The sequence below is a fragment of the Myripristis murdjan genome, chromosome 17 (genome assembly GCF_902150065.1).
Source record: "Myripristis murdjan chromosome 17, fMyrMur1.1, whole genome shotgun sequence".
NCBI lineage: Eukaryota > Metazoa > Chordata > Actinopteri > Holocentriformes > Holocentridae > Myripristis > Myripristis murdjan.
The window spans coordinates 169,785-195,403 of NC_043996.1; the positions used below are offsets into that span (position 1 = coordinate 169,785).

Here is a 25,619-nt window from a genome sequence, read left to right on the forward strand (position 1 = left end):
ATGCTTTAGAACTAACTTCACAAATAAATAAATGAGTAAAACAAAACAAAAAAGGGAGCAGGCAGGAAGGGGGGATTAGTCAGGAATTTAGAAGGTTAAATATATCAAAGAATTCAATTTAAGAAAAAAATTATTGGATCTGCCATTCACTGAGAATGTTATCTTTTTAACTTAAGAAATTACATGTAGATTAGTACAAGACAGGTAAATGCTAATATGTCTTATTGTTAATTATTAATTAATTTGGGAAAAATCAACAGAACCCCCAAACACTGCTATAGAGCAGGGGTGGGCAACCATGTGCCATAGTGAGCCAAGAGGCTGCAGGTTTTCATTCCAACCAAAAACTCCACCAGGTGATTTAAGCAAAGAGGAGGGACTAAGCAGGATCAGTACCTCTAAGTCTGAGGCCATGGTTCTCTGCCGGAAAAAGGTGGTTTGCCCTCTCCAATTGGGCAGCGAGGTACGGCCTGAAGTGGAGGAGTTCAAGTATTGTGCACAAGTGAGGGTAGAATGGAGCGGGAGATCGACTGGCAGATCGTGGCAGCGGCAGCAGGTTGCTGTAGCTGACCGTCGTGGTGAAGGAGTGGAGCCAGAAGGTGAGGCTTTCGATTTACCAGTCCATCATTGTTCCAACCCTCTCCTATGGTCACAAGCTCTGGGTGATGACTGAAAGAACAAGGTCGCTGATACAAGCAGCGGAAATGGGTTTCCTCTGCAGGGTGGCCGGGTGCACCCTTAGGGATAGGGTTAGGAGCTTGGACATCTGTAAGGAGCTTGGAGTAGAGCCGCTGCTCCACTGCATTGAAAGGAGCCAGTTGAGGTGGTTCAGGCATCTAGTCAGAATGCCTCCTAGCTGCCTCCCAGTGGAGGTGTTCCAGTCATGTCCACCTGGGAAGAGCCCCCAGGGCAGAACCAGGACAGGCTGGGAGGACTATGTCTCCCGGCTGGCCTGGGAATGCCTTTGGATCCCCCAGGACGATGTGGCCAGGGAACAGATTGTCTGGATGGACTTCCTCAGCCTGCTGCCACCACGACCCAGTTCTGGATAAGCGGCAGAAATGGATGGATGCTTTGTTTCATGATGCTTTTGTCGACAAAGACCAAGGTAACTGTGGCAGCCTCTGAGGCTGGTTTTGGCATTGCTGCACTGGTTTCATCTTATGCAGAAAGGTCATGTGACCAATGACTGGTGACACCTGAGCCCAGTGTCCACCAGCCTATAAATTGCCTGCAGTTAATCATTCTCTCTCTCTCTCTCCCTTTTTGCAGACATCATGCTGCCAGCGTTCTAAGCCTTGGTTTGCTCTGTTCATCATCATCTTTTTGCATCTTACAACACACACACACATACATTTTCCACTCATCCACCATGTACTTCATGCTCACCTTACTGACATTTACACCTCATTATTTGTTATTATTTGCTGACTTTACATTTGTCATTATATAATTTGTCAAATAAATACATTTGTTATTCCTTTAAAACGGTGTATCTCCCTTTTTGTCATGGCTTTGGGAGCCAGGCTGTGACATAACTATGTTACACAAAACTTAAGATGTCAAAAGGAAATACAAAGTCCCAAATGACAAAAAGGAAAAACAGACTCCCTGACATGTAACTTACACCATGTTTCAATACACCAGAATTAGGGGTGCTATTTTTAAAAACAAAATCCCTTATCCATGTTGTTGCAAACCATGTGCTTTTCTGATTGTAGTACTTTCTCCTTGTTGATGATGGTCTTGCCACCTTGCCCAAGAGAGGGAAGCAGAATGGTTTTGGTATTTAAATTGAGTGCCAACTCCACCAATATGACTGGATGGGTGGAGACTATACTTAGACAAAGAAACAATAAATTAAATATATGTACAATATTTTAAATATTCCCAAAAACTGGCATATGTGCAAGAGGAAAAAATTGTAGATATACTACATAAATAAATCTGTGAACTATGACGTGATGAGATATGTGCATTGTTTTCATATCAAGATGTCTGCAGAGGGGGGTTGGTCACGTGATCCGGATCAAGATGGACGCTTAAGACTTTTCTCCGCTCCAGGCTCTAGATAAATCCTCATCTTTCTCCAAATAAACTCACTACTACTAGCCGATTTGTACTCGAGAGATGCCTATAAAGACACGCGCCAAGAATTCTCCCATTTCTGCACCGCCGGCTTCCGTTATTAAGAAGATAACTGCTCAACAAGCGACCGCACAGGTACTGAGCGAGGCTAAACAAGGTGCTGCTGACACTGTTGAGCTAGCGCTAACTGACCAAGCAACCATGGAGCAGATTCTAGCTGAAATTAAGTTTGTGGCATCCTGGGTAAACAACATGGATGAATCGGTCGGCGCTCGTCTGGATACTATCAACGGTGCACTAAAGGAAATAAAAGCATCTGTCACCTCGGTGGAGGGCTGCCTGTCGGCTCTCTCTAACCGAGTGACAGACCTGGAAAAGCGCATGGATGAGGCCGAAGAGAGGATCTCCACTTCAGAGGACAGCCACGGTGCGTACGGCACTTCCATTGCCACCTTGGAAAAAACAGTGGAGCAGCTGCAACTGAAAATTGATGACTTAGAAAACCGTGGCCGACGTAAAAACCTGAAAATTATCAACCTCCCAGAGAAAGCGGAGGGCAACACTTCTCTCGCGGACTTTCTTCAGAAATCGTTGCCGACTTTGGTCGACTTGCCCGCCGATTACCCCCCGCTGAAGATTGAACGCGCCCACCGAGCCCTGGCTCCAGCCCCGGCTCCAGACAAGCCCCCGCGAAGCGTCTTGGTCCGGTTCCTGCGCTACTCCCAAAGAGAAACTGTGCTCAGAGCAGCGATGAAGAAACGTGACATTAACCATGGTGGCTCTCAGCTTCGGTTTTATGCTGATTTGTCCGCGGAGATCCTGAGACGGCGACGAGAGTTTGACACCGTGGGGAAAGCGCTGGCCCGTCACAATAAATATCGCGGATTTGCATATCCAGCGCGCCTCCGGTGTCTCCATGAAGGGCAAATCCGCCTTTTTGACCCTCCTGAGTCTGCGGCTGCATTCCTGGACACTCTTAAATGAGGTATTTTCTCATCTCCAATGTTACCATTTATAATGGAGAAAGACAATCCTTATGTGCACTGAGCCCCCACTGAACACTGTGTACGTATATTTCTGTGACCACCACACAGACGTTGACAGAATACAATGGTGCTGACTTAATTTAGCTGTTTCCTTTGGGGAAAAGGTGATCTTAGTTTTTTTTGTTTTTTTTACCCGTTACAATAAGTTACATAATAGGCTACATAATTACTGCTAATTTTGCATTTTGCTTAGTTTGATTTTACACCCTACAGCTCCTTTTTTCCCTCATGTTGTTTTCCTCTTTTTCTTTCTTCTTTTAAAAAAATAGCATTTATACTTTCATTATTATTATTATTATTACTATTATTATTATTATTATTATCAATTTAAATTTTAACAGCATATATGCCTTTGTATAAATCTTGTGTTTCATTGTGGTCCTAGCACAACTTAACTCATAATCCGGGGTGTGTCTCAGTGGCATTAATCACATAGCCTGGAGTTTGGACACTGTTTTGGGTGTCTTAGTTGTTACTGTGATCTAACTGTTGGTTAAGATTTGGACTGCGCTTAGAATGCCCAGTGACTTCTACTTGGGGTTTTTTTCCCTGTCGTTTGGGGACAGGATAGGGGGGGATAAGCACTGCTGCTCAGTTCTTATGTGTTTTATTTTTATTTTTTTCTTGTTAAACGACCAGAGTCTAGGTCCATTTCTCTATGTAACTGCCTGTACCTTGAATAATTTCTCTCCATTCAGTACCTGCCATCCAGTTACACTTCAGCTTTATGGCTCTCATGTCTGGTTCACTTAAACTCATTACTTGGAATGTTCAGGGACTGGGCCATGTAATCAAAAGGAAGAAGGTTTTAACATACCGTATTTCACCAATAAATCGCCCAGGTATTTAATATGCAAAATCGACTTGGACCCCGGGTGCTTAAAAGAACCAGGCGGCTATTCGCTGCAGGCCTTTATTTATGTTTGCACCAGGACATTATTGTGATGACAGCTGCTGTCCAATATATTTTCAGTCGGTTGATTTAAGATTACGGTACACCCTTTTGTTCTAACGTTAGCTAGCGCTCTTATTTTGACAGAAAACGGAGGTGTTGCACTGTTAGTCTGCAGTTAACTGTTTACTTCTGCAAAAATAAGGTGAATAGCCTTATTTTGGGTTACCTACATATAATGCAAATAATCGCCCCGGCGGTTATTCGGGTGGGCGTTTAATACGCAAAATGGGTGCAGACCCCAGGCGATTATAAGAATCCGGCGGCTATTTGCGGCCGGGCGATTAATTGGTGAAATACGGTTTTGAAAAAACAAAAATCAGATATAGCACTACTCCAGGAAACAAGGCTATCTGATACAGAACATCTGAAACTTAAGAGAGACTGGGTAGGCAAAGTCTATTTCTCCTTCCATTCACAGAACAAGAAAGGCACAGCTATTCTTATTAATAAAAATCTTCCTTTCATTTTGGAACATGAAGAAAAAGATTCAGAAGGGAGATTTATTTTGATTAGGGGCTCGATTCTTGAACAACACATAACTATTCTCAATATTTATGCCCCAAATAATGATTCTCCCCAGTTTGTGTCTCGGATAATTTTGTTGTTTAACCATCATTGCAATGGTCTGGGCTTCTTAGCCGGTGATTTTAATTGTATAATGAATGCCTCTCTAGATAAATCCTCCTCTGCGAATGTATCCAATCCGAGGTCATCTGCTGTCCTTAAAAATTTATGTACTGATACCGGCTTGATAGATATATGGCGACACTTAAATCCGAAAGTGAGAGACTACACGTTTTACTCACACCCTCAATTCGTATTCCAGATTAGACTATTTTTTCATTCCGAAAGAATTTTTACATTCTGTTCAGACTTGTAGCATAGACTGTATTGTTTTATCGGACCATGCTCCGGTACATTTGTACATTAACCCACTATTTCATATCCCTAAAACTCCCATTTGGAGATTTAATACATCTTTTTTGAATAGCAACTCTTTTTGTATCTTTGTTCGGAATAACCTGTCACAATTTTGGCTTGATAATAAAAATTCCCCGGTGTCCTCTGCTATGATCTGGGACGCAGCTAAAGCCACTTTGCGTGGACACCTTATTTCCTATAGCTCTCATCAGAAAAAAACCTTAGAAGCAAACAGAAAAAACCTTGAAAAAGAAATGTCTAGGCTGGAGCAAATACATAAACAGTCACCTACACCAGCAAACCTAAAGGCACTAGTGGCTGTTAAGACTGAACTTAATATGGATCACACTCGCCAGATCCATAAATTATTACTTTACACTAAACAGAAATATTATGAATTTGGTAACAAGTCTAGTCGTCTGCTTGCCCACCAATTGAAAAATCAAAATAATGATCACTCAATTATTTATTGGTATTTTAAAAGATGGTATCCCCTCTTCTTGGAGACATGCTTCTATTAGTTTACTTTTAAAAAAAGATAAAAATCCTTTGGACTGTTCATCATTTAGGCAAATTAGTCTCCTTAACGTGGACTACAAAATTGTTGCAAAGGTACTGGCTCAGAGACTGGAATCCATCCTCCCGAAAATAATAAACCCAGACCAGGCAGGATTTGTTAAATCAAGATATGGCACAGACAATGTACGTCGCGCTCTTAATGTTGTTCACTATCTTAACACTTACAAAAACCCTGCACTCATAGTCTCCCTTGATGCTGAAAAGGCCTTTGACCGAGTGGAGTGGTCTTTTCTGTTTTTGGTCTTAGAGAAATTCGGTCTGGGCCCTAACTTTATTAACATAATCAAGACATTTTATTCAGACCCAGTAGCCACTGTCAACACTAACGGCCTAATGTCCGATGGCTTCCCGGTGCGCAGAGGCTGCAGACAGGGGTGCCCCCTGTCACCCCTGTTATTTATATTATTTATTGAACCTTTGGCCGAGGCCATCAGAATTAACCCTGATATATCTGGAGTCCATCTCCTTATTTGCAGATGATATTCTCTTATATCTGAATAAGCCTGAGGAATCAATTCCAGCAGTTCTGAAATCTATAGCCACGTTCAGTGCCTTATCAGGTTATAAGATAAACCTGGGGAAATCTGTTGCTACGCCTTTCAATATCCCTCTGGATATGCCAGTACAATTTCCCTTTCAAGTATCTAGGAGGGGTTTCAAATATCTGGGTATTTTTATCACCCCTGATTTAAATAATCTATTTGAATCTAATTATTCACCTCTAATTCAAAAGCTTAAAAATGATTTAACAAAATGGGCCTCCCTCCCAACTTCTCTCCTTGGGAGAATCAATACTATAAAAATGAATATTCTTCCACAATTGAACTATTTATTTCAAAATCTCCCGTGCTATTTGACCCCTGCCTTTTTTAAATCTCTGAACTCTCATATATCTCGCTATATTTGGAATAACAAACATCCAAGAGTCAAGTTCTTTTTGCTTACAAAGCCAAAGGATCTCGGAGGCCTGTCCCTGCCCAATCTACAATTATATTATTGGTCAGCACAACTTAAAACAATGTCAAATTGGTTTATAAACAGGAAAGGTTCCCTATGGTTGGGTTTTGAATCCTTATTTTGTTATCCCAGAAAGCTCAACTCCCTTCCCTTTATCGATAATATAGATCAGTTAAATCATCTCATGAATAACATAATTGTTTATAATACACTACTGGTTTGGCAAGATGTGAGGAAATACTTGACTATTGCCCCTGTCATCTCTCTCCATTCTCCCCTGGCCTTGAATCCAGATTTACCAGAACAGATTAGGAGTATTGGTTTGATGGAGTGGACCTCTAAAGGCCTATCTAATTTTACAAACCTGTTGGTCTCCGATTCAGTTAAGTCTTTTAAACAAATTAGGGCTGACTTTGACATTTCCCACAAAGACTTTTATAAGTATCTTCAGATTCGTCACTTTGTAGGGTCCCTCTTGAGGTCAGGCAAGATCCGTATGAGACTGTCAGAGCTGGAAAATACTTTAGTTCAGACGAAATCTCCCAAAGGGCTGATTTCTAAGATTTATACTTCATTAATTTACTCCGACTCCTCGGGCTTTGACTCTCTGAAGCTGTTGTGGGAGCGTGACCTGGAGGTGACATTTACTCCTGTGGACTGGGACAAGATCTGCAGCGGAATTTTTCCTAAATGTACCTCAGTCTCTATACACGAACAGAACTTTAAATTCTTTCAGAAAACTTATTACTCTCCTGTTCGCCTCCAGAAAATGTTCCCTGAGACTTCCAACCTTCGTTATAAATGTAATACACATAGAGGTACATTTATTCATTTGTTTTGGTCATGTGACCACATCCAGACTTTCTGGAAGGGTGTTCACTCTGTAATCCAGGAAGTCATTGGTAAACAGTTCTCCCTGACTCCTTCTTTTTATTTACTTAACCATTCTCCTGCTAATTTCTTGGACACTGACACTAAATCTTTGATGATAATTCTTTTGTTTCTGGCTAAAAAATGTATCTTGCTAAGGTGGTCAACTCCTCAAGTCCCTACGTTCAGGGTTGGGTTAGGGTTAGTTCAGGAGGATCTGGGAACCTTTACATTCCTTCCTGCGAGGACTCTGACCTCTCGTCTATCCCTGGAGCACTGGAGCTGTTTGCCCTTTCTTATATTTTATTTCATGTATGTGTTTTTTTTTTTTTTTTTTAATTTACCTGTCTCCTGTTGTCTTTTTATTTACTTATTTATTCCTTATATATACGTATAGCGCAACGCTTACTGTTGTTTTGGGGTGGGGGTTTTTTGTTTGTTTGTTTGCTTGTTTTGTTTTGTCCTGTTTTGTTTTGTTATGTACTTATAAAACCAAAAAACCAATAAAGAGAATATATTAAAAAAAAAAAGATGTCTGCAGAGGGTCAAGTATTAAGGGGGCTCCAACTGATCGGCCACCAATTGTTTCTAATTAGCTTGTTCAGTGGCCCCGACCCGAACAGGGCCCGACTAGGCCAGCCTGAGGCCCTACCCTACCCGACTAATTAGCCGAACTTTAGGCCCGACAGCCTGATAAAGCCCGAAAAAAAAAATCGCCAAATTCGCCATTATTTAGCAGCGCCGGTGGCTCAAATTCTAGTAGCAGTAAGAGAACGGACATAATAGTTGGCGAAAGGCAGCTTCATATGTTCAGTTGTTCATAAAACATAAAAGTAGGCTATTAATTTCTCCGTTCTCTACTTCTCTGTTGTAAAGTGTCTTTGATTTATGACTCTGCTGAGCAGTGGCGGTTCTGCCTATGTTGCCGCTCTAGGTGAAATTACTGGCTTGCACCCTTTCATGTTACTACTCCAACCCCCCCACCCCCGCGGCACCAGTCGGCCGCGGCACCGGGGCACCATTAGTCGGCATCAGGCGGCACCATCAGTCAGCATCAGGCCGCTCACCTGTCAGATCTGGCAGACCTGACAGGGTGGGTGCGGTACCGGACGGTGCCGCAGCCGGCCCGCCTGATGCCGACTGATGGTGCCGCGGCCGGCCCACCTGATGCTGACTGATGGTGCCGCGGCATGTGCGGGTTAGGGCTGTGACAACGAACTTCGAAATTCGATATTAATTCGAACTGGAGGGAGGGATATAACGTTCGATTGCTGAAATTCACGTTCGAATGTGTGTGTGTGTGTGTGTGTGTGTGTGTGTGTGTGTGTGTGTGTGTGTGTGTGTGTGTGTGTCTTTGTTTACGTTGCGTAACGACGCAAATCAACGTTACGCGTGATCGTGCGCGGGATAAAAAAAAAGTGTGGGCATGCATCAGTGCAGCGCGACACCACTGCTGCATATTTATGTTCATTTTGATATTTATTTTAGTATTTGGCAGTGACAAAATAGCATTGTCTGGCAGCTTTGAAAAATGGTTGTATTGTCGCTGACCTGACCTGTTGCAATGGATACGTTTGGCTGCTTTATTAAACGTCATTGCTGTACTTTTTGTGGTCTGTTTTATATATTCTAGACATTCCTAAGAAATTTCATATTGAGTGAGAGTTGAAGTGCATTAGTTATCTTGCGTGCTTATTAAAATACGATCGTAAATACATCCAGATTATCATTATTAATGTTGTGCCTTTCAGAAGGAAAGCGCTTGTTAATATGGTTGAAACGCCCTCTGGCGGACAGACCGTAAATGACACCCATATTGTACATATCAATAGGCTAAACAATAGACTAAAATTGACCCTAAAAATTCGAACATAATTCGATATTTGACATTATAGGGCAATCGAAATTCGAAATTTATTTTGGAGGAAAGTCACAGCCCTAGTGCGGGTCAATACGGTAGTTTAGAAAACTGGCGATTTTTTTTTTCTCGTGTGCCCCCAAGTAGATTGCGCCCTGGGCAGCTGCCCACACTGCCCATAGCAAAAACCGTCCCTGCTGCCAAGTCTGCCAGCACAGCGGGATACTGCTGCAACTCTCTCTCACTTGTTTGCGCTGCGCTCGCACAGCTGGTTGTCTGTTTGTCACTGAAAGTTTAGCCTCCAAATCCAATCCAGTCTCTCACTCTCTCCACCAGTCACATAAAAATGAAACGTCATAATCAATAACAGAACAAATAATTCTATTTTTTGATTTAAAAAAAAAATAGAATTATTTGCCCAATTCACGTAAATTGCCCAATTCACGTAAATTTTAGGCCTGACCCGACCTGAAAATGTCGGGTCAGGTCCCCCCTTCCTGTCTGCTTACTGTTGTAATGTTAATGTTGATAATAACATTTTGAATACACAACACAGCGTATAGGCTGGGTCCGGCTGGCCAGTACCTTGTGTTACAGTACAAACACTGGCCAGCCAATCTCCAGACTGACTTGCCATCCAGATGAGGGCCTAGAACTTAACTTTGAGATGCCCTGACTTATGATACCAAAAAACCATAGGACAATGAAGTGAAACCGCATGAGTACACAGAGACAGCTACGGCACAGTAGGCAGTTATAAAGTGCTATAGTTCAATGATCAGCTGTGAGGATAACTTTTTACTGTAAGTAGAGATGTACCAAGAGTGCTGGTCTAGAATCAGATGTAATCTTTTATTTAATATGAAGTAATAGGCAAAACTAATCAGTACTCAAATGACTTGGTGTCTTGTTCTCCTTGTGATGACAGCTTATCTGGGTTTAAAAAAGTAAAAGTAAAAGGAAAGTTATTAAAGTAATGAGTTACTTTATTAAATTACTTTACCAACAGCTGTCACTCAGCTGAGACACTGCAACAGCAACTCTAGAGCAAGGACAGCCAGAAACAAAAGAAATATCAGCCAAAATAATGAAATGAACAATTGCCAGTGTAATAGGGTTAGCCAACTCAGTTATTATTTTGTCACTGTCTGTCAATTAAAGATTTACAAAAAAAAAGTTTAATGTTGCCAAAGCCACTTGATATACCTTATACTGGATTGTACTGACCTTCTTGCTCCCCCCTGTGAACATTGTGTGTACAACAGGAGTCACCTAAGAATATTATACCATATTTCACCAATTAATCGCCCGGCCGCAAATAGCCGCCTGGTCCTTATAAACGCCTGGGGTCCAAGTTGATTTTGCGTATAACGCCCGGGCGATTAATTGGGGAAATACGGTAGTCATGATGCAGTTTAATGATGCATTTGATGCTACATTTTTGTTTTATTTTATTTTTTAAATAAATATACAAATATGTTCAAATCTCTTTTATTTTTTTCTGAATATAGTATTCAAATTTGATTTTTTTGGTCCATCTGACAACCCTAGAGTGTATATTTAGCTTTTATTCAAATTTTTATTTTATATAATTTCATTTATTTTATTCTACTGTAAAGCTGTATTTGTCGGCCTCTAAACTGTTTCAAATAACCATAGGCTGCTCTGGTTTAAGTTGTGTCTGTAAGAGAGAGAGAAAATGTTGCACCTGTGCCAACAAATACAAAAGTGTCAATTCATGATACTTTCCCATTTCTTAATTTTAAAACTTAATTTACAGTTTTGTTAAGAACAGTTAAAGAAATATTTGTGATAAATGCTGGGTATCGGTTGATAGTGCTTCAAATGATCAGCCCCAAAATTCAATATCAGGCATGTACAGAAACAGTCAGGGATATGTGTGTGCATCTGAAGGGAAAGGAAGTCTGTCTGAGTTTAGCGAAGCAGACAAGATTAATATTGTATCACTGACACTGTTATAGATTGATGTACCATGAAGAAACCTGTCAAATGGTGAAAGCATGAGACCCCTATTGAGAAACCGCTGTCCTTATGAGGAAAATGAGCCTTATGGAATCACCTCCTCCCCTTAGTCTTTATGTACTGCACCAAATTGATGCCCTATGTCCTGTCAGATAAGCTACACAATGTAGGAGGTTGCTATGGGGTTATAAAGGAGATGGGGCCCTTGGTGGGGGTTCTGTGTAGATCTCATCACCCCATGGCCTCTACCCATTCCTCCAGTGCTCGGTTACATTTAGTTATTATTAATTTAGGAAATAGTAAGGGGACAAATAAGAGGGAGATGCTCTCCCTCATACTAACCATGCAATGTTCTATTAGGGTCATGTTATGTTGGGAATCCATTATTCTAGGTGTATTCTGCTGTGGGCTAAGGGGTGTTGTAGTATCTCTTTTTGGGAGGCCCTGTTAGGGTTTGAGTTTAGGGTGTGGATTTAGGGCTTAGTGTGAGTGCTAGCTTAAAGGTGAGGGTTAAAGTTAGGTTGAGGTGGGCAGGTGAGGAAAGAGTGAGGGTTGAGTTTGGGGTGGGGAGGTGAGGGAAGGTGATGTTTAAGGTTAGGGTGACGGAGGGGGTGGTGGTTAAGGTTGGGTGGATAGGGTTAGGATTAAAATATATAGGTTAGCATTAAGGGTTAGGTTCAAGTTGGCCACAAATATAGTAAAACCAGTGTGTGTGTGTGTGTGTGTGTGTGTGTGTGTGTGTGTATAAAACCTACCTGTATGCAGTCAGTTCTACTTTAGCATGTTCACAGCTGACCAGCTCAGGTATGAGAGACAGGTGTGAGATCTGAGTGGCAGCCCAGCCAAACTGGAAGATGACGATGAATGGGATGAAATAAGTCAGGCTGACCCACTGTGGTGTGATGAAGTTGCAGCCGAGACACTGGCTGAAGATGAAGGCAAAAGACAGAACCACGCTCACTGTACCTTAACACACACACACACACACACACACACACACACACACACAAGTAAACACTGGGTGTGGTAAGCAGACAGTATGTATATAGATAGATGACATGCAGCAAAGGACCTGAGGTCGGATTCGAACCCCAGTCGCTGCGATCGGGACTAAGCCCTGGTACATGGTACGCACTCTTAACTGCGCCCATAAATGATCTATTTATATAGATAGATATATAAATAGATCATCATCAGATTAACATCTAAAATATTTTAAAATTATTTTAAAACTGTCCAAAAATCTGTGCTTACCAACAGAAAAAATGAATTATATTTTCACAGCCCAAAGTCACAATAATCTAAATTGTTTTTGTTAGCATTGTCTTCATTCACAGCGTTTAATACGTGACATAATCACAGCACACGTACGTTCTCTTTGTGTGGACAACCGCGCCATGGGCACACACTTTTTATTAAGTACACCTGCAGGTCATCAACTCATCAGGTAGGTCATATGATCACAATACGTCGCTAAATAAATCAGTGCTTGCCGTAACAAACAAACAACTTATTTTCAGGGGCATAATAGCAATAACAAATGAAATGAGAGCACATCTCTCAACAGTTTTTTTTTTCTTTAAATGTTAGAACTACTCAAAAAAAAAACAACAACATTTGAGTTTATAAAAATATTTTGAAAGGAAACTGCAAATTTCAGGTTTCAAAGGGTTACATGCCTCACTGACAGGGTGCATGACAAAGTCTTGTTAAAGACTGAGGTAGTTCAGTTTTTACTAGACAATAAAATGTGTGGGACAGGTCAGCAGAGCAGAGTCCACAACAGCAGCTTCATAAAAAGAAAGAAAGAAAAAAGAAAAATTATTGTGTGAGCGTGTCATCTACACGGTCATGGACAACTGTCCAGTCAGGGCTCCTATGGAGCAGTTTCATTCAACAAAGTTGTTTCTCTCCAATAAACAGATTACGTTCACATGACATCCATTCAAAGAAAGAGAAGCAGAAAGAATGACAGTGAAGTGGTTGCTCTCATTCAACACATCTAACTTGGTATTGATGACATTAACATGCATCTGTCTCATGTTGTGTATAGCTGGTTCAGTTGGAGCACTTTCACGCCTGACACTCAAGTGTGCACACTGACATCTCACTCCTCTTCCTCTAGTGCTTGTAATATTGCCATATTTTCAAAATGTTTCTATCTGAGCTACCTGTTAATCATGTAAGAAGTGTACATGGATTGCAGATCTAGTAGATCTAGTAGACAGATAAAGTGCGTCTTGGAAGTGACCCAACTTTTCCAATTGAGAAAGTAATCAACAATACAAAAAAAGATAATTTCATACATTACATAATTACTTAATTTATAGTACATGGTAACCCTATGTCTTAGTAACCTCAAAATATGTTTAATTTTTGTGATTTTATAATTAAAATTTACAAAAACCTAGGGACGCCCCAGTAGCTCACCAGGCAGAGCACGTACCACTTGTTGAGGCTGAATCCTAATCACAGCATCCTGGGTTCAAATCTGATCCCAGGCCATTTTCTGCATGCCATCCCCTCCCTCCCCTCCATTTTCTGTCTCTCTCTACTATGACTGTCAAATCAGTCAGAAAAATTCTTAAAAAAAAAAAAAAAAAAGCCATAATACCTTGCACTACACACCTTGATCAACTCCTCCAACCACCATCCTGGCCAAGCCTTTGCCCTACTGAAGGCTGACCAGTGAATGGGGACATGTTCTGCCACATAGTACAAAACGCAAAGACATTTTCTCCCATTCATCGAGTCAAAAATTGCAACACCATAGATAACATTTTTACATGGACTATGGAGAAGAAAACTATAATTATACTAATTAAAATGATATATTTAAAGGTCAGATAAGTGATGCTGGATAAATTTTACCATGTTTGCACAAGATGTTTGAATGCGGCCTTTAAAAAGCATTTGATACTTAACGTAAACAAAAATATCTCCCCTATAGGCAACAGCACTTCAAAGGGGTGGTCACTGGATTACTAATTAATTAATGTCTTAATTGTAAAGGGACGGATGGATGATGCACAGAGCTGAATGATGATTGCTGTAAATGGCACATTATGATCATTATGATCATCATGGTCCCAGACTCCCAGCGCCTCTGGGTGGCTGACCAATGTGGAAGAATGAGGAGTGGACAGTGACATCACAGGCTCAGGTACAGACATAGTTTCATTACACAGACAAACCTACTTTCCACCAGGAATTACCAGTGCACCCCGGAAGGTTCACAATATATTCATTTAGAGAAAAAAAAAACCTGTATCAAATTCTAGATGTAAAAACACCTAAGTGTTGCACATGTTTTTGGGCACATTCATGGTGAAGGGTAAAGTTACAGTTAAATTGTTACAATGTCATACTTGAACACTAACAAATCAGGGTGAGATTAAACTAGTAATTTCTCTCCAGTTCTCATTTTGCTGAAGACCCTGTGGAAGCCAGTCAAGGACCCCTGTGGGCCCTTGAACCCCACTTTGAAAACCATGGTCTTAAAATATTCTCTCATCTACCAATCATTCATCCTAACCTCACCCCAATAACATGACTGTGTTTCTTACTGACGTGCTGTTGGATCTATCCATCTATCTATCAGCCAGTCAAGGACCCCTGTGGGCCCTTGAACCCCACTTTGAAAACCACGGTCTTAAAATATTCTCTCATCTACCAATCATTCATCCTAACCTCACCCCACTAACATGACTGTGTTTCTTACTGACGTGCTGTTGGATCTATCCATCTATCTATCAGCCAGACTTACCCACTAAGTGCCATGTCTTCCTCTTGCCATAGTTTCCACAGCCAGGAGTTTGGTCAGACTCATAGCCGATGAGAGGAGTGCAGACACCATCAGCTATCTGTCCAACCAGCAGCAGCAGGCCTGCAGCATGAGGAAACATCCACCAGTCACAGCAATTCAGGCTTGTTAAAATTTCACCAGCATTTAAAAAAGGCAATCTGATCCAGCATCATTGATCTGACCTTTAAACATATCAGTTTAACAATTAAAAATATAGTTTCCCTTGTATTTTTTCCCCACAGCATTTTTTCAAGATTTTTTTCTTTTCTCCTAATTTTCTTGTCTGTTTTTCATATCCATTTTCTTACTAATATACAAATGTTAAATTGCTTATTCAAAGTGAGATTTGTTTTGGCCTCTCTGATACTGTAAATTCTGACACTGCCACTACAAAAAGGGCCTTAAATATTGGATATCTGTTTGTTTTTGCTTTTATGACTAGTTTTTTCAAGTTAATTTTGGGCTTTTTTGAGGGGGAAAGAACCAAATCATTATCACCTCTTTATTAGATAACAAATTACTTCTTGACAATGGTCACAAATATCTATTATGCGGTGGATTTGTAAATCTAACCTGCATATGTGTTCTTGAATCCCAGCACTGAATGGTAGAATACCAGCAGGTAGGTGAACCACATGGAGGCACACAGGTCGTTGAGAAAGTGTCCTACTGCATAGCTCAGCTTCTCTAACACAGGCAGATTGTCCGACATTATGGATCTTCTTTCACCAATAACCTGACTCACAGATTTAACAATTAAGGTTAGGATGAAGATATCAGATGAATCTATCCAAGCTGTCGATGGAGCTGAATCAATTGACCGCAAAACACACTTTGGATTCCTTTTTGATGCCCTGTCTGTAAAGGGACGTTGGGCTATAATTTGTCTGTTGAGGAAGTTTTACGTGGTTCCTGCTGTGGTCAAAAAATAATATCTTCCCTTCCAGAGTTCCTTGTAGTCAGGTGACAGTGGGCGGACCAAAGCCAGAAAAAAAAACAACGAAACTTTCGGAGAGACAGCGGTACAGTGTCTACCTTACATGCATCAACACAGAACTACCCTTGAATCATGTCAAAATACCAGTTACTAGCTACGCAATAAAATCGCGAAAAACGACCAAGACTGTCACATTCCAGTGCTGGTTAAGTGGCGTTGATGTAGACGGCCCAAATCCCTTTCAAGTGGCTTCCAAAACTAAACAGAAACGTGGAAGTAGGAGCTGCTCACCATCTTCATTAACTTGTCGGGCAGCAGCGTCTGCTCTGAGGGCTAAGACAGGAGGAGGAAAGCCCCGAGCAGCTGCAGAATGAACATTTGGAACAAGACCGAAACTTAAAATGCGCCCAAAATACGTTAAAAAAAGATGTGCAGAATGACAGGCTTTGTTAAAAACGCCGAAACGCCAGACATTATTTCAAATGTATTGCTCAAACAGATTAGCTGTATGTACTTTTATTGGTAGAAGGGTAAAATACGCCCACCCCTGTGACGTCTCAGTGCCTCGGCGTCATTGTATTTTCCAGAATTATTGACAGAACTGGCGAAGTCGCCCGTCTCACTTTCTTCCGCTCTCTGGTTTACAGATGCTGTGGACTGTCGAGACCGACCAGGTTTGATGACGTAGAAACAAATGCCTGATCAGCGGACCAATAGGAAAGATCATCTTCACCTCTTAAGCCAGCACTTCATGCCTGATGTGATGCAGCTGCTGCCAAAGATTTTAACAAAAATACGTTTTATTCTGAAACCATGACACAACAAATGTTGAGGGTAACTGATTTCCATGCTTAAAGACCTGCGTTCCAATACTCATATTACCATACTATTTAGTAGGCAAAAAAAAAAAAAAAAAAAGAATTAGTGTGTCCCAAAACATAATATATCAGATGCAGTATACCAAGAGTACCAGGATGCTCTACTACATCCGGCCAGATTTCGCAGTATGCATTTCCATGGATACAGGAGAGAAAGCTAGATACGTCACCGTGCTGGTGAGCGATGTGCTGACGCGGCGGCCATTGCAGAGGGGGCATCCCTCCCATTGTGCACAATGCCCGTACAATTAAAATAAATCATAACTCGCTTATTTCTCAACCATTTTTCACGCTTTTTTTTTTTTTTGTTACCAACGCCATGACATGTTATTATAATACAGAAGTTTTGATTAAATAAAAAAAAAAATCAAAAATTCTCTCTACAGGCACTCTACCATATCTATGGAGAGGGACCCATGGAGGGACCCAACTGCAGTCAAGATGGCGGACATGGGCGCCGCCATAGATATCTATCTATGGGCGCCGCCATAAACATAATATACGTAGACGCTTCATAGGCTGCCGCTGCCTATTGGAGCTGACGTAGCAGCCGGCCGCCATCTTGGATGGGTCTCTAATGGCTCCCACTGCATTTATTTCTACTGTATCCCCAACTTTAATAACCCATAACTCCCCGAATTTTTACCCGATTTTCCCAGGGTTTGGTTTGTTACAAACAGCAGAGTTTCAGTTATGATACAGGATGCTGTCACACATTAAAAATACGTACTTTCATGCTGAAAGACGTATTATAACAAAATCATATGGTATGGCATATAGATACATGTATAAATGAATTAATTTTATAATTTAAAAAAGAAACAAGTTTGATTGTTCATTTGAATTTATTTCTCTCTCTTTCTCTCTCTCTCACTCAGACACACACACACACACAGAGGACATCACTGACAGTCTGACCCTTCCTGCTCACTACAGAGCTTTGACGACTCGGTCGCAACAAAAACCTCCGTCTTATAGCAACTTCCCACTGCCTCCTCAAGCACGTATCACTGGGAAACCTTTAAAAGGAAAAAGAAAAAGAAACAGCAAGAGTCAAAGAGAGAGAGAGAGAGAGAGAGAGAGAGTACCAGTTCCTGCTGTAATAATGTTACACGTAAGTAATGATGATATAATATTATAAATGGTAAAATAACCAAAATTATTGTTCAGTCTTACTTCTGAAAGGTAATCCCACGCGATCTGGTTTAAATCCTGTGCCGGTTATTGCAATTATAAGCTGCACAAGATACCGGCATTTTTGCTAGCTCTCCATTGACTCTGGTTGACTCTGGTGCTAGCCTAGAGTGAAGAGACCCATCCAATATGGCGGCGACGCTGCTCACGTTCCAGCACGTCATGAGGCGTCCATAGACATAATATACGTAGACGCCTTTTGATGTTTTTTTCTCTCTTTGTTTGTGTTGATGTTTCGTCTCCTTTTCTCTAACCCCATTGTATATTGTATATTGTACGTTGTAAATAAAATAATAATAATAAAAAAAAATCCATACCGGAAGTCCGTACCGGAAGTTTCTTCTTCGTGTATGGTGTAGAGGAGAGAGAACCGCTGTCGTTTTTCGCGACAGCGTCATCTTCAAGGTTGGATTTGGTGTTGTGCACTAAAGTGAAATACTAACAATGCTAACAACAATTTCAGCTCGACATGCCCGTTTTGCGGAGATGGTGGTGTCTGTTGCTTTTGGAAAACAACACCTTGAGCAGGTAGAAATAAATATTCAGTAGATGAGATGGCCTAATGAACATTGGTAGCCATTTTTATTTTTCCATTGTTTGATGTTTTTTTCATTCATGTATTATGTACACACGAGTGCTGACCTCGGGCCCTTCTTTATTTCAAACTAACTCTATTTTCTCATTTGTTATTCTGTTATTGCTATTGACTGATTGTGTCAGTGCTTTATTGTCTGTTGCACTCCAAGCATGTTTTGGCTTTATTTGGATCTTTAGGAGGCACTGTAAAGTCATTTGATACTTGTTTGGCTTGAATAAACTATACTGGACTGGAGTAGAAGAAGCTCAACTTCCTTGTACTTGTAAGATATTAAGTCAATATAGTCATGGAAAAGTCTTTGCCCACTGGACCAAGGAATGCCAGGAGCTCCTTGAGGGAAATCATATTCCAGTCTTCAGGCAGAAGAGGAAGGCTGTGCAAGACACTGAGGTTAGTTATCAAGATGGATGATATATAACTGAAGTTTTATTGATTTTAGTGTTATTGAAAACAGTTTAACACAAGATTGTCTCTGCTGGAGTCCTTCAAAATGCAAAAGGTTTTCTGGATTACCATTCTCATGACCCTGCAAATTGACTTTTCCAGAAAACCAGGGCAGAGAGGGCCTCTGATGACAACAGACAGTGCATGGCTGACCCAGAGAGATTCTGTGAGGATGATTGAGGAGGTCACAGGCATAGGAGAAACAATAAAGAGAGGGGAGATAAGACTGCTGGATTTTGTCTTCGATGTGATGCTCCCAGAGGTAAGAACGTCAATCTAGCTTACTTGGGAAATGGAAGGAAATTATTGGATGTTCAATTTTATTCCTCTGGAAAGCATAAAAACAAAAGAGTGCACCCTTTACAGCATCACAAGGTATGATTGGATCATGTATCTATTTTTCAGCTTTTGATCAAACGCCTTCAAGAAGAAGGGTTGATAAGGCTGAAGGCAGAGATCATGATGGCCAGTGGGAGCCTCTTTTAAGCCCCACCACCACCACCCGCTACCGCCTACCCCCGAGAGAGCATGATGGCCAGTGGGAGCCTGGCGACCCCCGTTCATTGTCTTTTCATTGTTGTATGTTCATTTATTTGTTTGTCTGTTCTGTTTTTTGCTTGCTTTGGTTTTTGAGTAAGCATTTAAGTGAATAAAGATGTTTACAAAAAAGAGAACTTCAAATCAAGTCATTATTGCCAGTATGATAGTGTAATATTGTGTTTTATTGGATTCCAGAAATAAAATAGCATTAACAGAAGACTGACAATAGGAAAATGTAATTGTTGCATTCATTTAATAGCTAAACCTGATAATGAACACATTTGTAGACCGAGGAAATACCTGTTCTGTTGCAGTAACAAATGTCTGGGGCATTGTGTTGCCCATGATGCCCCCGCTCATCCCTGAAGATCCCTGGTGGGTGAAAATATGACCAGTAGGATTGAAGCCATTTTGCTAAGCTGCTCTTCTCTGCCTTTGAACAAACAATGTGTGGGGAGCTTTGTCTGTGCAGTGTTTGAGTGATATTTGCTCCAGAGGCAGATTAATACACCAGGAATCTACAACAACTTTCCTTCCTCCCCAGCAGTCTGCAGCATAAAAGACTGCACAGACTGATGAAACATCTGCTGTCAGGTAATCTGTGATCCAGGAGATAAAGGAAGGATCATATGATCAATGCATAATGTCTGGACAGTACCACCAATGATTTACAGTGGCTTTTTTTTTTTTTTTTTTTTAATTAAAATTAATATTAATGTCAAAGTAAGTATTACATTTGTTGTGACAGTGCATGTTGCAACTGCTGCCTAATCTGAAAGTCTTCAGTTAATTTGGTTGTGTAAATTCTCATTTTATTAATCCATTTTATTAATCCTCAGTTGATCATTCTGGAGCTCACAGTGCCCTGGGAAGAGCGGATGCACGTGGCCAATGAGAGGAAGCGTGCTAAGTACCAGGAGCTGGTGGAAGAGTGTAGGAGGCAAGGCTGGAGAACTCGCTGTGAGCCTCTGGAGGTGGGCTGCCGAGGATTCGCAGGGCAGTCACTCTGCAAAGTGTTCATGATGTTGGGCCTCACCGGGGAGGCTAAGAGGAAGGCCATCAGATCTGCAACTGAAGCCGCAGAGAAAGCCACAAGGTGGCTATGGATCAAGAGGGCAGAGCCGTGGGCAAATGCTGCTGGGACACAGGCTGGGGTCTGATCAACCCTGGTCGGGTCGCCTGGGCGAGCGTGTATGATGTTGAAAGACCCGAAACACCCAATGACCCCAGGTTACAGCACTGATGATGTGTCCCAGCGCATCCGTAGGATGTATCTTACACCCCCAGTTTATTTAATATGAGAATTCAGTCTATTCAATATTAGCTATTATTCAGTCCTACTGAGAGTGTGTGTGTGTGTGTGTGTGTGAGGGTGGACCCCCCTACCACCACCACCACACAAACATAATATTCACATTTGTATTTAATATATTTAATTATATGTATTTAATAACGTTGTTATTAAAGTTATATTCATGACACATTAACATTAAAAGGTAGTGATTAGTGTAGGCTTACTAACTTCTGAGTTTTACAGTAGCCTATAAACTTGCGGAGTCAAAATAACTAGTCAATTCCCCACATCAGCGGATGGATAAATAATCTCAAATTATTCTAAAAATCTGTATATTACATGTCTAACAAAACCGCCCGAACACTCTTTTCATTAATGGATTTGTTTACCCTCCTAGATAAAAGAGTAAAAAAAACAACAACAACTAGTCAATTATACGTTTACGATAAACATGTATTATCATTATGATATTATTATGATATTATCAAACATCTTTCTAATTGTTTTATTTGGAAATTTAATACTCTCAAAGTCACAGCCTCCAACTAGGAGACATGGAAAGTTAGGAGAGATGTGAGTTGAGTTTGAAACAATCCCTTGAATTAAGCCTAAAGTAGGGACAGGGATGGCTTTTATTATGGATTCAAAGGAGTTACGATTGATTACTAGATCATATTTAAGGCAAACATTTTCATAAGTCATCACACACCCATCATCGTCAACCAAATGAATTAGAGACCAAATACCTTTGTTCATCCAGTCCTTGTTATATAAGGACTTGTTTTTAACTATAATGTATCTATTGTTCCATATCGGTGTGTTGTGCGGGGTAAAATTGTGATTGTACAAAAGTTTCCAATATAAGAGGACTTGCTGGTGAAATAGGGATAATTTCACAGGAAGTTTCTGAATACTGAAATCACATTTTAATAGAAACTGTATGCCACCCAGTTTACTGAAGACTTCTCTGGGGATATGATGCCAAAAGCTGTTATTGTTAAGGAAGATTTTTAACCAGTTCATTTTCAGTGTACCATTTATAAACTCAAAATCAATAGCCTGTAGACCTCCATCTTTGTATTCTTTGGTCATCTCTGTTCTCTTAATATAGTGTGTCTTTTTCTTCCATATATAATCAAAATTAATTTGGTTAATCTTCTTAATGGCTCTGTTAGGAATGGCTAAAGAATATGCTGGATATATACATCTCGATATGCTTTCCATCTTAGTAAGAAAAACTCGACCCAATAATCTGATGTCTCTTAACAACCAGGAGTTAAGTTTAGTATGACATTCCGTTATTACTCTCCATACATTCATATTTTCTCTTTCAGTTGGGTTTTTAGAGATATGTATTCCTAAGTATTTAACAGCTGATTTTATAGGGATGTTGTATGCTTCTGTTAATTCACACTGATGAATTGGCATTAACTCACATTTATTCAGATTAAGTTTAAGCCCCGAGGCATTGGAAAATGTATTAATTGCTTGTATAATCTTGGGGACTTCAGTTAGCTGTTTTATAAAAATGGTCGTATCATCTGCCAGCTGGCTAATAACAACAGGTATCCCAATAACGTTTAACGGAGCAATGTCTGAATTTTTAATAAAAACTGAAAGCATTTCTGTAGCAATTATAAAGAGAAATGGGGAGATAGGGCAGCCCTGTTTGACCCCACGTTTGATAGCGAATCTTGGTGATGTGCCTCCTGGTAAAGAAATAGAGCTATTTGCATTATCATAAAGAGACTCTATAGTAGCTCTAAATTTATTCCCAAAACCTAAAAGTTTTAAACACTGAAAAATAAAGGGATGTTCAATTGAGTCAAAGGCTTTATAAAAGTCAAGAAACAAAATAAAGCCGTCGTCTTCAATTAAATGTTTATAATCTAGGAGATCAATTACCAAGCGGATGTTGTTGTGAATAGATCTGCCTTTCATGAAACCAGACTGGGAGTCAGATATGATTTTGTCTAGGTTACTTTTTAATCTATTGGCATAAACAAGGGTTACAATTTTATAATCAGTGTTCAATAATGTGATAGGTCTAAGATTATCCAATATTTTGGGGTCTTTACCTGGTTTGGGGATTAAAGTAATTATACCTTGTTTCATAGTGGGAGGAAATGACAGATTATCAATTGCTTCCTTTAGCATAAGAAAAAATGGATTTTTTAATAGGTCCCAAAAGTGTCGGTAGAAGTTTGATGTAAGGCCATCACAGCCGGGAGATTTATTTAAGGATAAGCTGTCTACAGCTTTGTCCAGCTCCAAAATAGTAATATCAGCATCACATAACTTTTTAAACTCCTCATCTATACATGGGATAAGATCTTTGATATGGTTGAAAAAGGAATCTGAATCAGTAACAGAAAAGGTAGACGAGTATAATTTACTGTAAAAAGAAGTTATTTCCTTAGTTATCAAGGTTGGATCTGTACATGGTTGGTTTCGAATCAATAAGGTTTTAATTGAATTTCTCTCGTCTTCTTTTTTCTAAACGACAGAAATAACCTGTACTTCTCTCACCATCTTCTATCCATTTAGCTCTAGATCTTATGTAGGCTCCTTTCGCTTTTTTGAGATAGATCTCATCCAGTTTGGTTTGCAGGGTTAGAATTTTCTGTTTGTCACTGTCAGTTGGTGATGCCTTATTACAATAAGTGTTTATTTCTTTAATTAGATTAAGCTCTGCTATTTTGCTGCTTTTGCTAAATGATTTCCCAAAGTGAATGGAAAATTCTCGAATTTTAAATTTTAAAAACTCCCATTTTGAAACATATGATATTATATCATCTTTAGCCATCACATCAGCAATTAAAGATTTTACACCATCACAATATGTTTGACAATTTAATAAGGTTGAATTGAATTTCCAGTAGCCCTTGTTTCTATAGCTACCACCAGGGGGTTTAAAACTCAACTTAATAACAGAGTGGTCTGTTAGAGGAGCAGCTGACATACAACAGTCTGAAACAGAGTGTATAATTGAAGCAGAAATTAACCAGAGGTCAATTCTGGATTTTGATGCATTATTTGGTTTGAACCAAAAATATTGTTTGGTGTCAGGATATTTAAGGCGCCAAGGATCTACTAAGTTATGATTGCCACAGAAATTAGATAAAATGGGGTTATGAGAACTGTGTTGACTTTTAGAAGGGTATCTGTCCAGATATTGTAATCTCCTCCCACAATTACTGTAGCATGTGGATAGGTAAGTTTAAGATTTTCAATATTTTCAGAAAGCTCTGCAAGTAATAGTTTATTTTGAGCTGGATTGTTGAAGCCATAGATATTAACAAGAAAGCTATACTCACTATCAATACTCAAGACACAGATTAGCCAGTGACCACTGTTACTAGGTTTCGAGGTCACCAATTTACCAGGCGAGTTGCAGAACAGAATGGCCAGTCCGGCTGATTTAGTGGAACCATGGTCAAAAATAATTTTATCCCCCCACTGGTTAATCCAAAATTTTTCATCTTCTGGTTTTGAGTGTGTTTCTTGTATCAAAATGAAGTTTGCTTTCTTGCCCTTGCAAAATAAAAAGATAGATTTTCTCTTAGTAATATCTCTTAAGCCCCTAGCATTCAAGTAAATACAAGAAAAATCAACATTCATTATGAACCACCACTAGCAACCGCTAGTAAATAGTAAGAAGTCTAACTGAATGGAGAAATAAGAAAAGGCCCAAAAAATAACTTTAGGCAACGTCCCTTTCATATCAAAATATCTTTAACTTAACCATCTAACCTTCTTATATCAGGAAAGATTAAGACCCTGTTTAGTGCTTATATATTCATGGTTTTTAACCGTCAGTATACCTCAAGTGTTTTTATTGTGACTATTGTGTTTTTAAGTGATTCTGTGACCATCGATGTATCCAGCTCCTCCTCTGTAGTAAGCTCGTTTTCCAGCCGCCCGTGCTTGTTGTATCTTTGGCCACAGTGCTGCTCGAGCCTCCCTATCAGCCTTGCAGAGGTCTTCGGTGAAGCCGATCCCAAGTTCTTTGCAGATGGAGGAATCCTTGGTCATCTTCCACAGCGCATCTCGGTGTATTCTCTGTGTGAATTGGACGATGACTTGCCTGGTCTTGTTTTCCTCTCGCCTGCCAAGCCGATGAGCCGAGTCCACAATGTGGTTGATGTCTGGGGTCCATGGGGGGGAGATTTTTGTCAGCAGGTTAGTCACAACTTCTCTTATATTTTCTCCCTCTTTGTCCCGTATCCCCCGGATTCTCAGATTCCAGCGACGCTTATACCGTTCGAGCTCCAGGACTCTTTCCATCAGCTCAGCACTGTCTTTTTTTTATCGCCGACACCTCCCGCTCCGTGGTCTGTAGCTGAGTTTTACAGTCTTTGATCTCCGCCGCATTGAACTCAACTGCTTTAGCCATGCTAGCTAGCATAACTGAGTTCTTTTGTATTTGGGTGCCGAGATTATCCACTTTATCAGTGAGCTGTTTTATTGCTTCCAGGACGACCTTCGTTCCATCGTCAGTGGTCTGGTCTCTCATTTTGGCGGTCGGTTGTTTTTTTATCGGAGAAAATGGATCTTTTCTTTTCAGGCTCTCAGTCGAAACCTCCATCTTAGCCGCGTAGTTGTGGTGGGTACCAGTCGTATTCCGGCAGGCTTGAGCGGTTGGTTTCATGGTCCAGATTTTTTGTCAAGG

The 25,619-nt window shown here is 40.4% G+C and overlaps 1 protein-coding gene across 4 annotated transcripts in view; it reads right to left on the reverse strand.

Moving 5' to 3' along the window:
* LOC115374742 (major facilitator superfamily domain-containing protein 12-like) overlaps nucleotides 1–16,640 on the reverse strand; it is a 151,813-nt gene extending 135,173 nt beyond the window's left edge. For 3 of the 4 annotated variants that reach the window (XR_003929652.1, XR_003929651.1, XM_030073826.1), the window contains exons 1-4: nucleotides 16,291–16,640; nucleotides 15,636–15,798; nucleotides 15,024–15,143; nucleotides 12,013–12,223 (exon numbers count right to left, since the gene is read on the reverse strand). Coding sequence is in view for 1 of the 4 variants with exons in the window: in XM_030073826.1 (XP_029929686.1) it covers nucleotides 12,013–12,223; nucleotides 15,024–15,143; nucleotides 15,636–15,798; nucleotides 16,291–16,299 (503 nt within the window). In the remaining 3 variants the exon portion in view is untranslated. The remainder of the gene's footprint in view (nucleotides 1–12,012; nucleotides 12,224–15,023; nucleotides 15,144–15,635; nucleotides 15,799–16,290) is intronic. The other variant, XR_003929653.1, reaches the window with a different exon arrangement.
* Nucleotides 16,641–25,619: the final 8,979 nt, after the last annotated feature.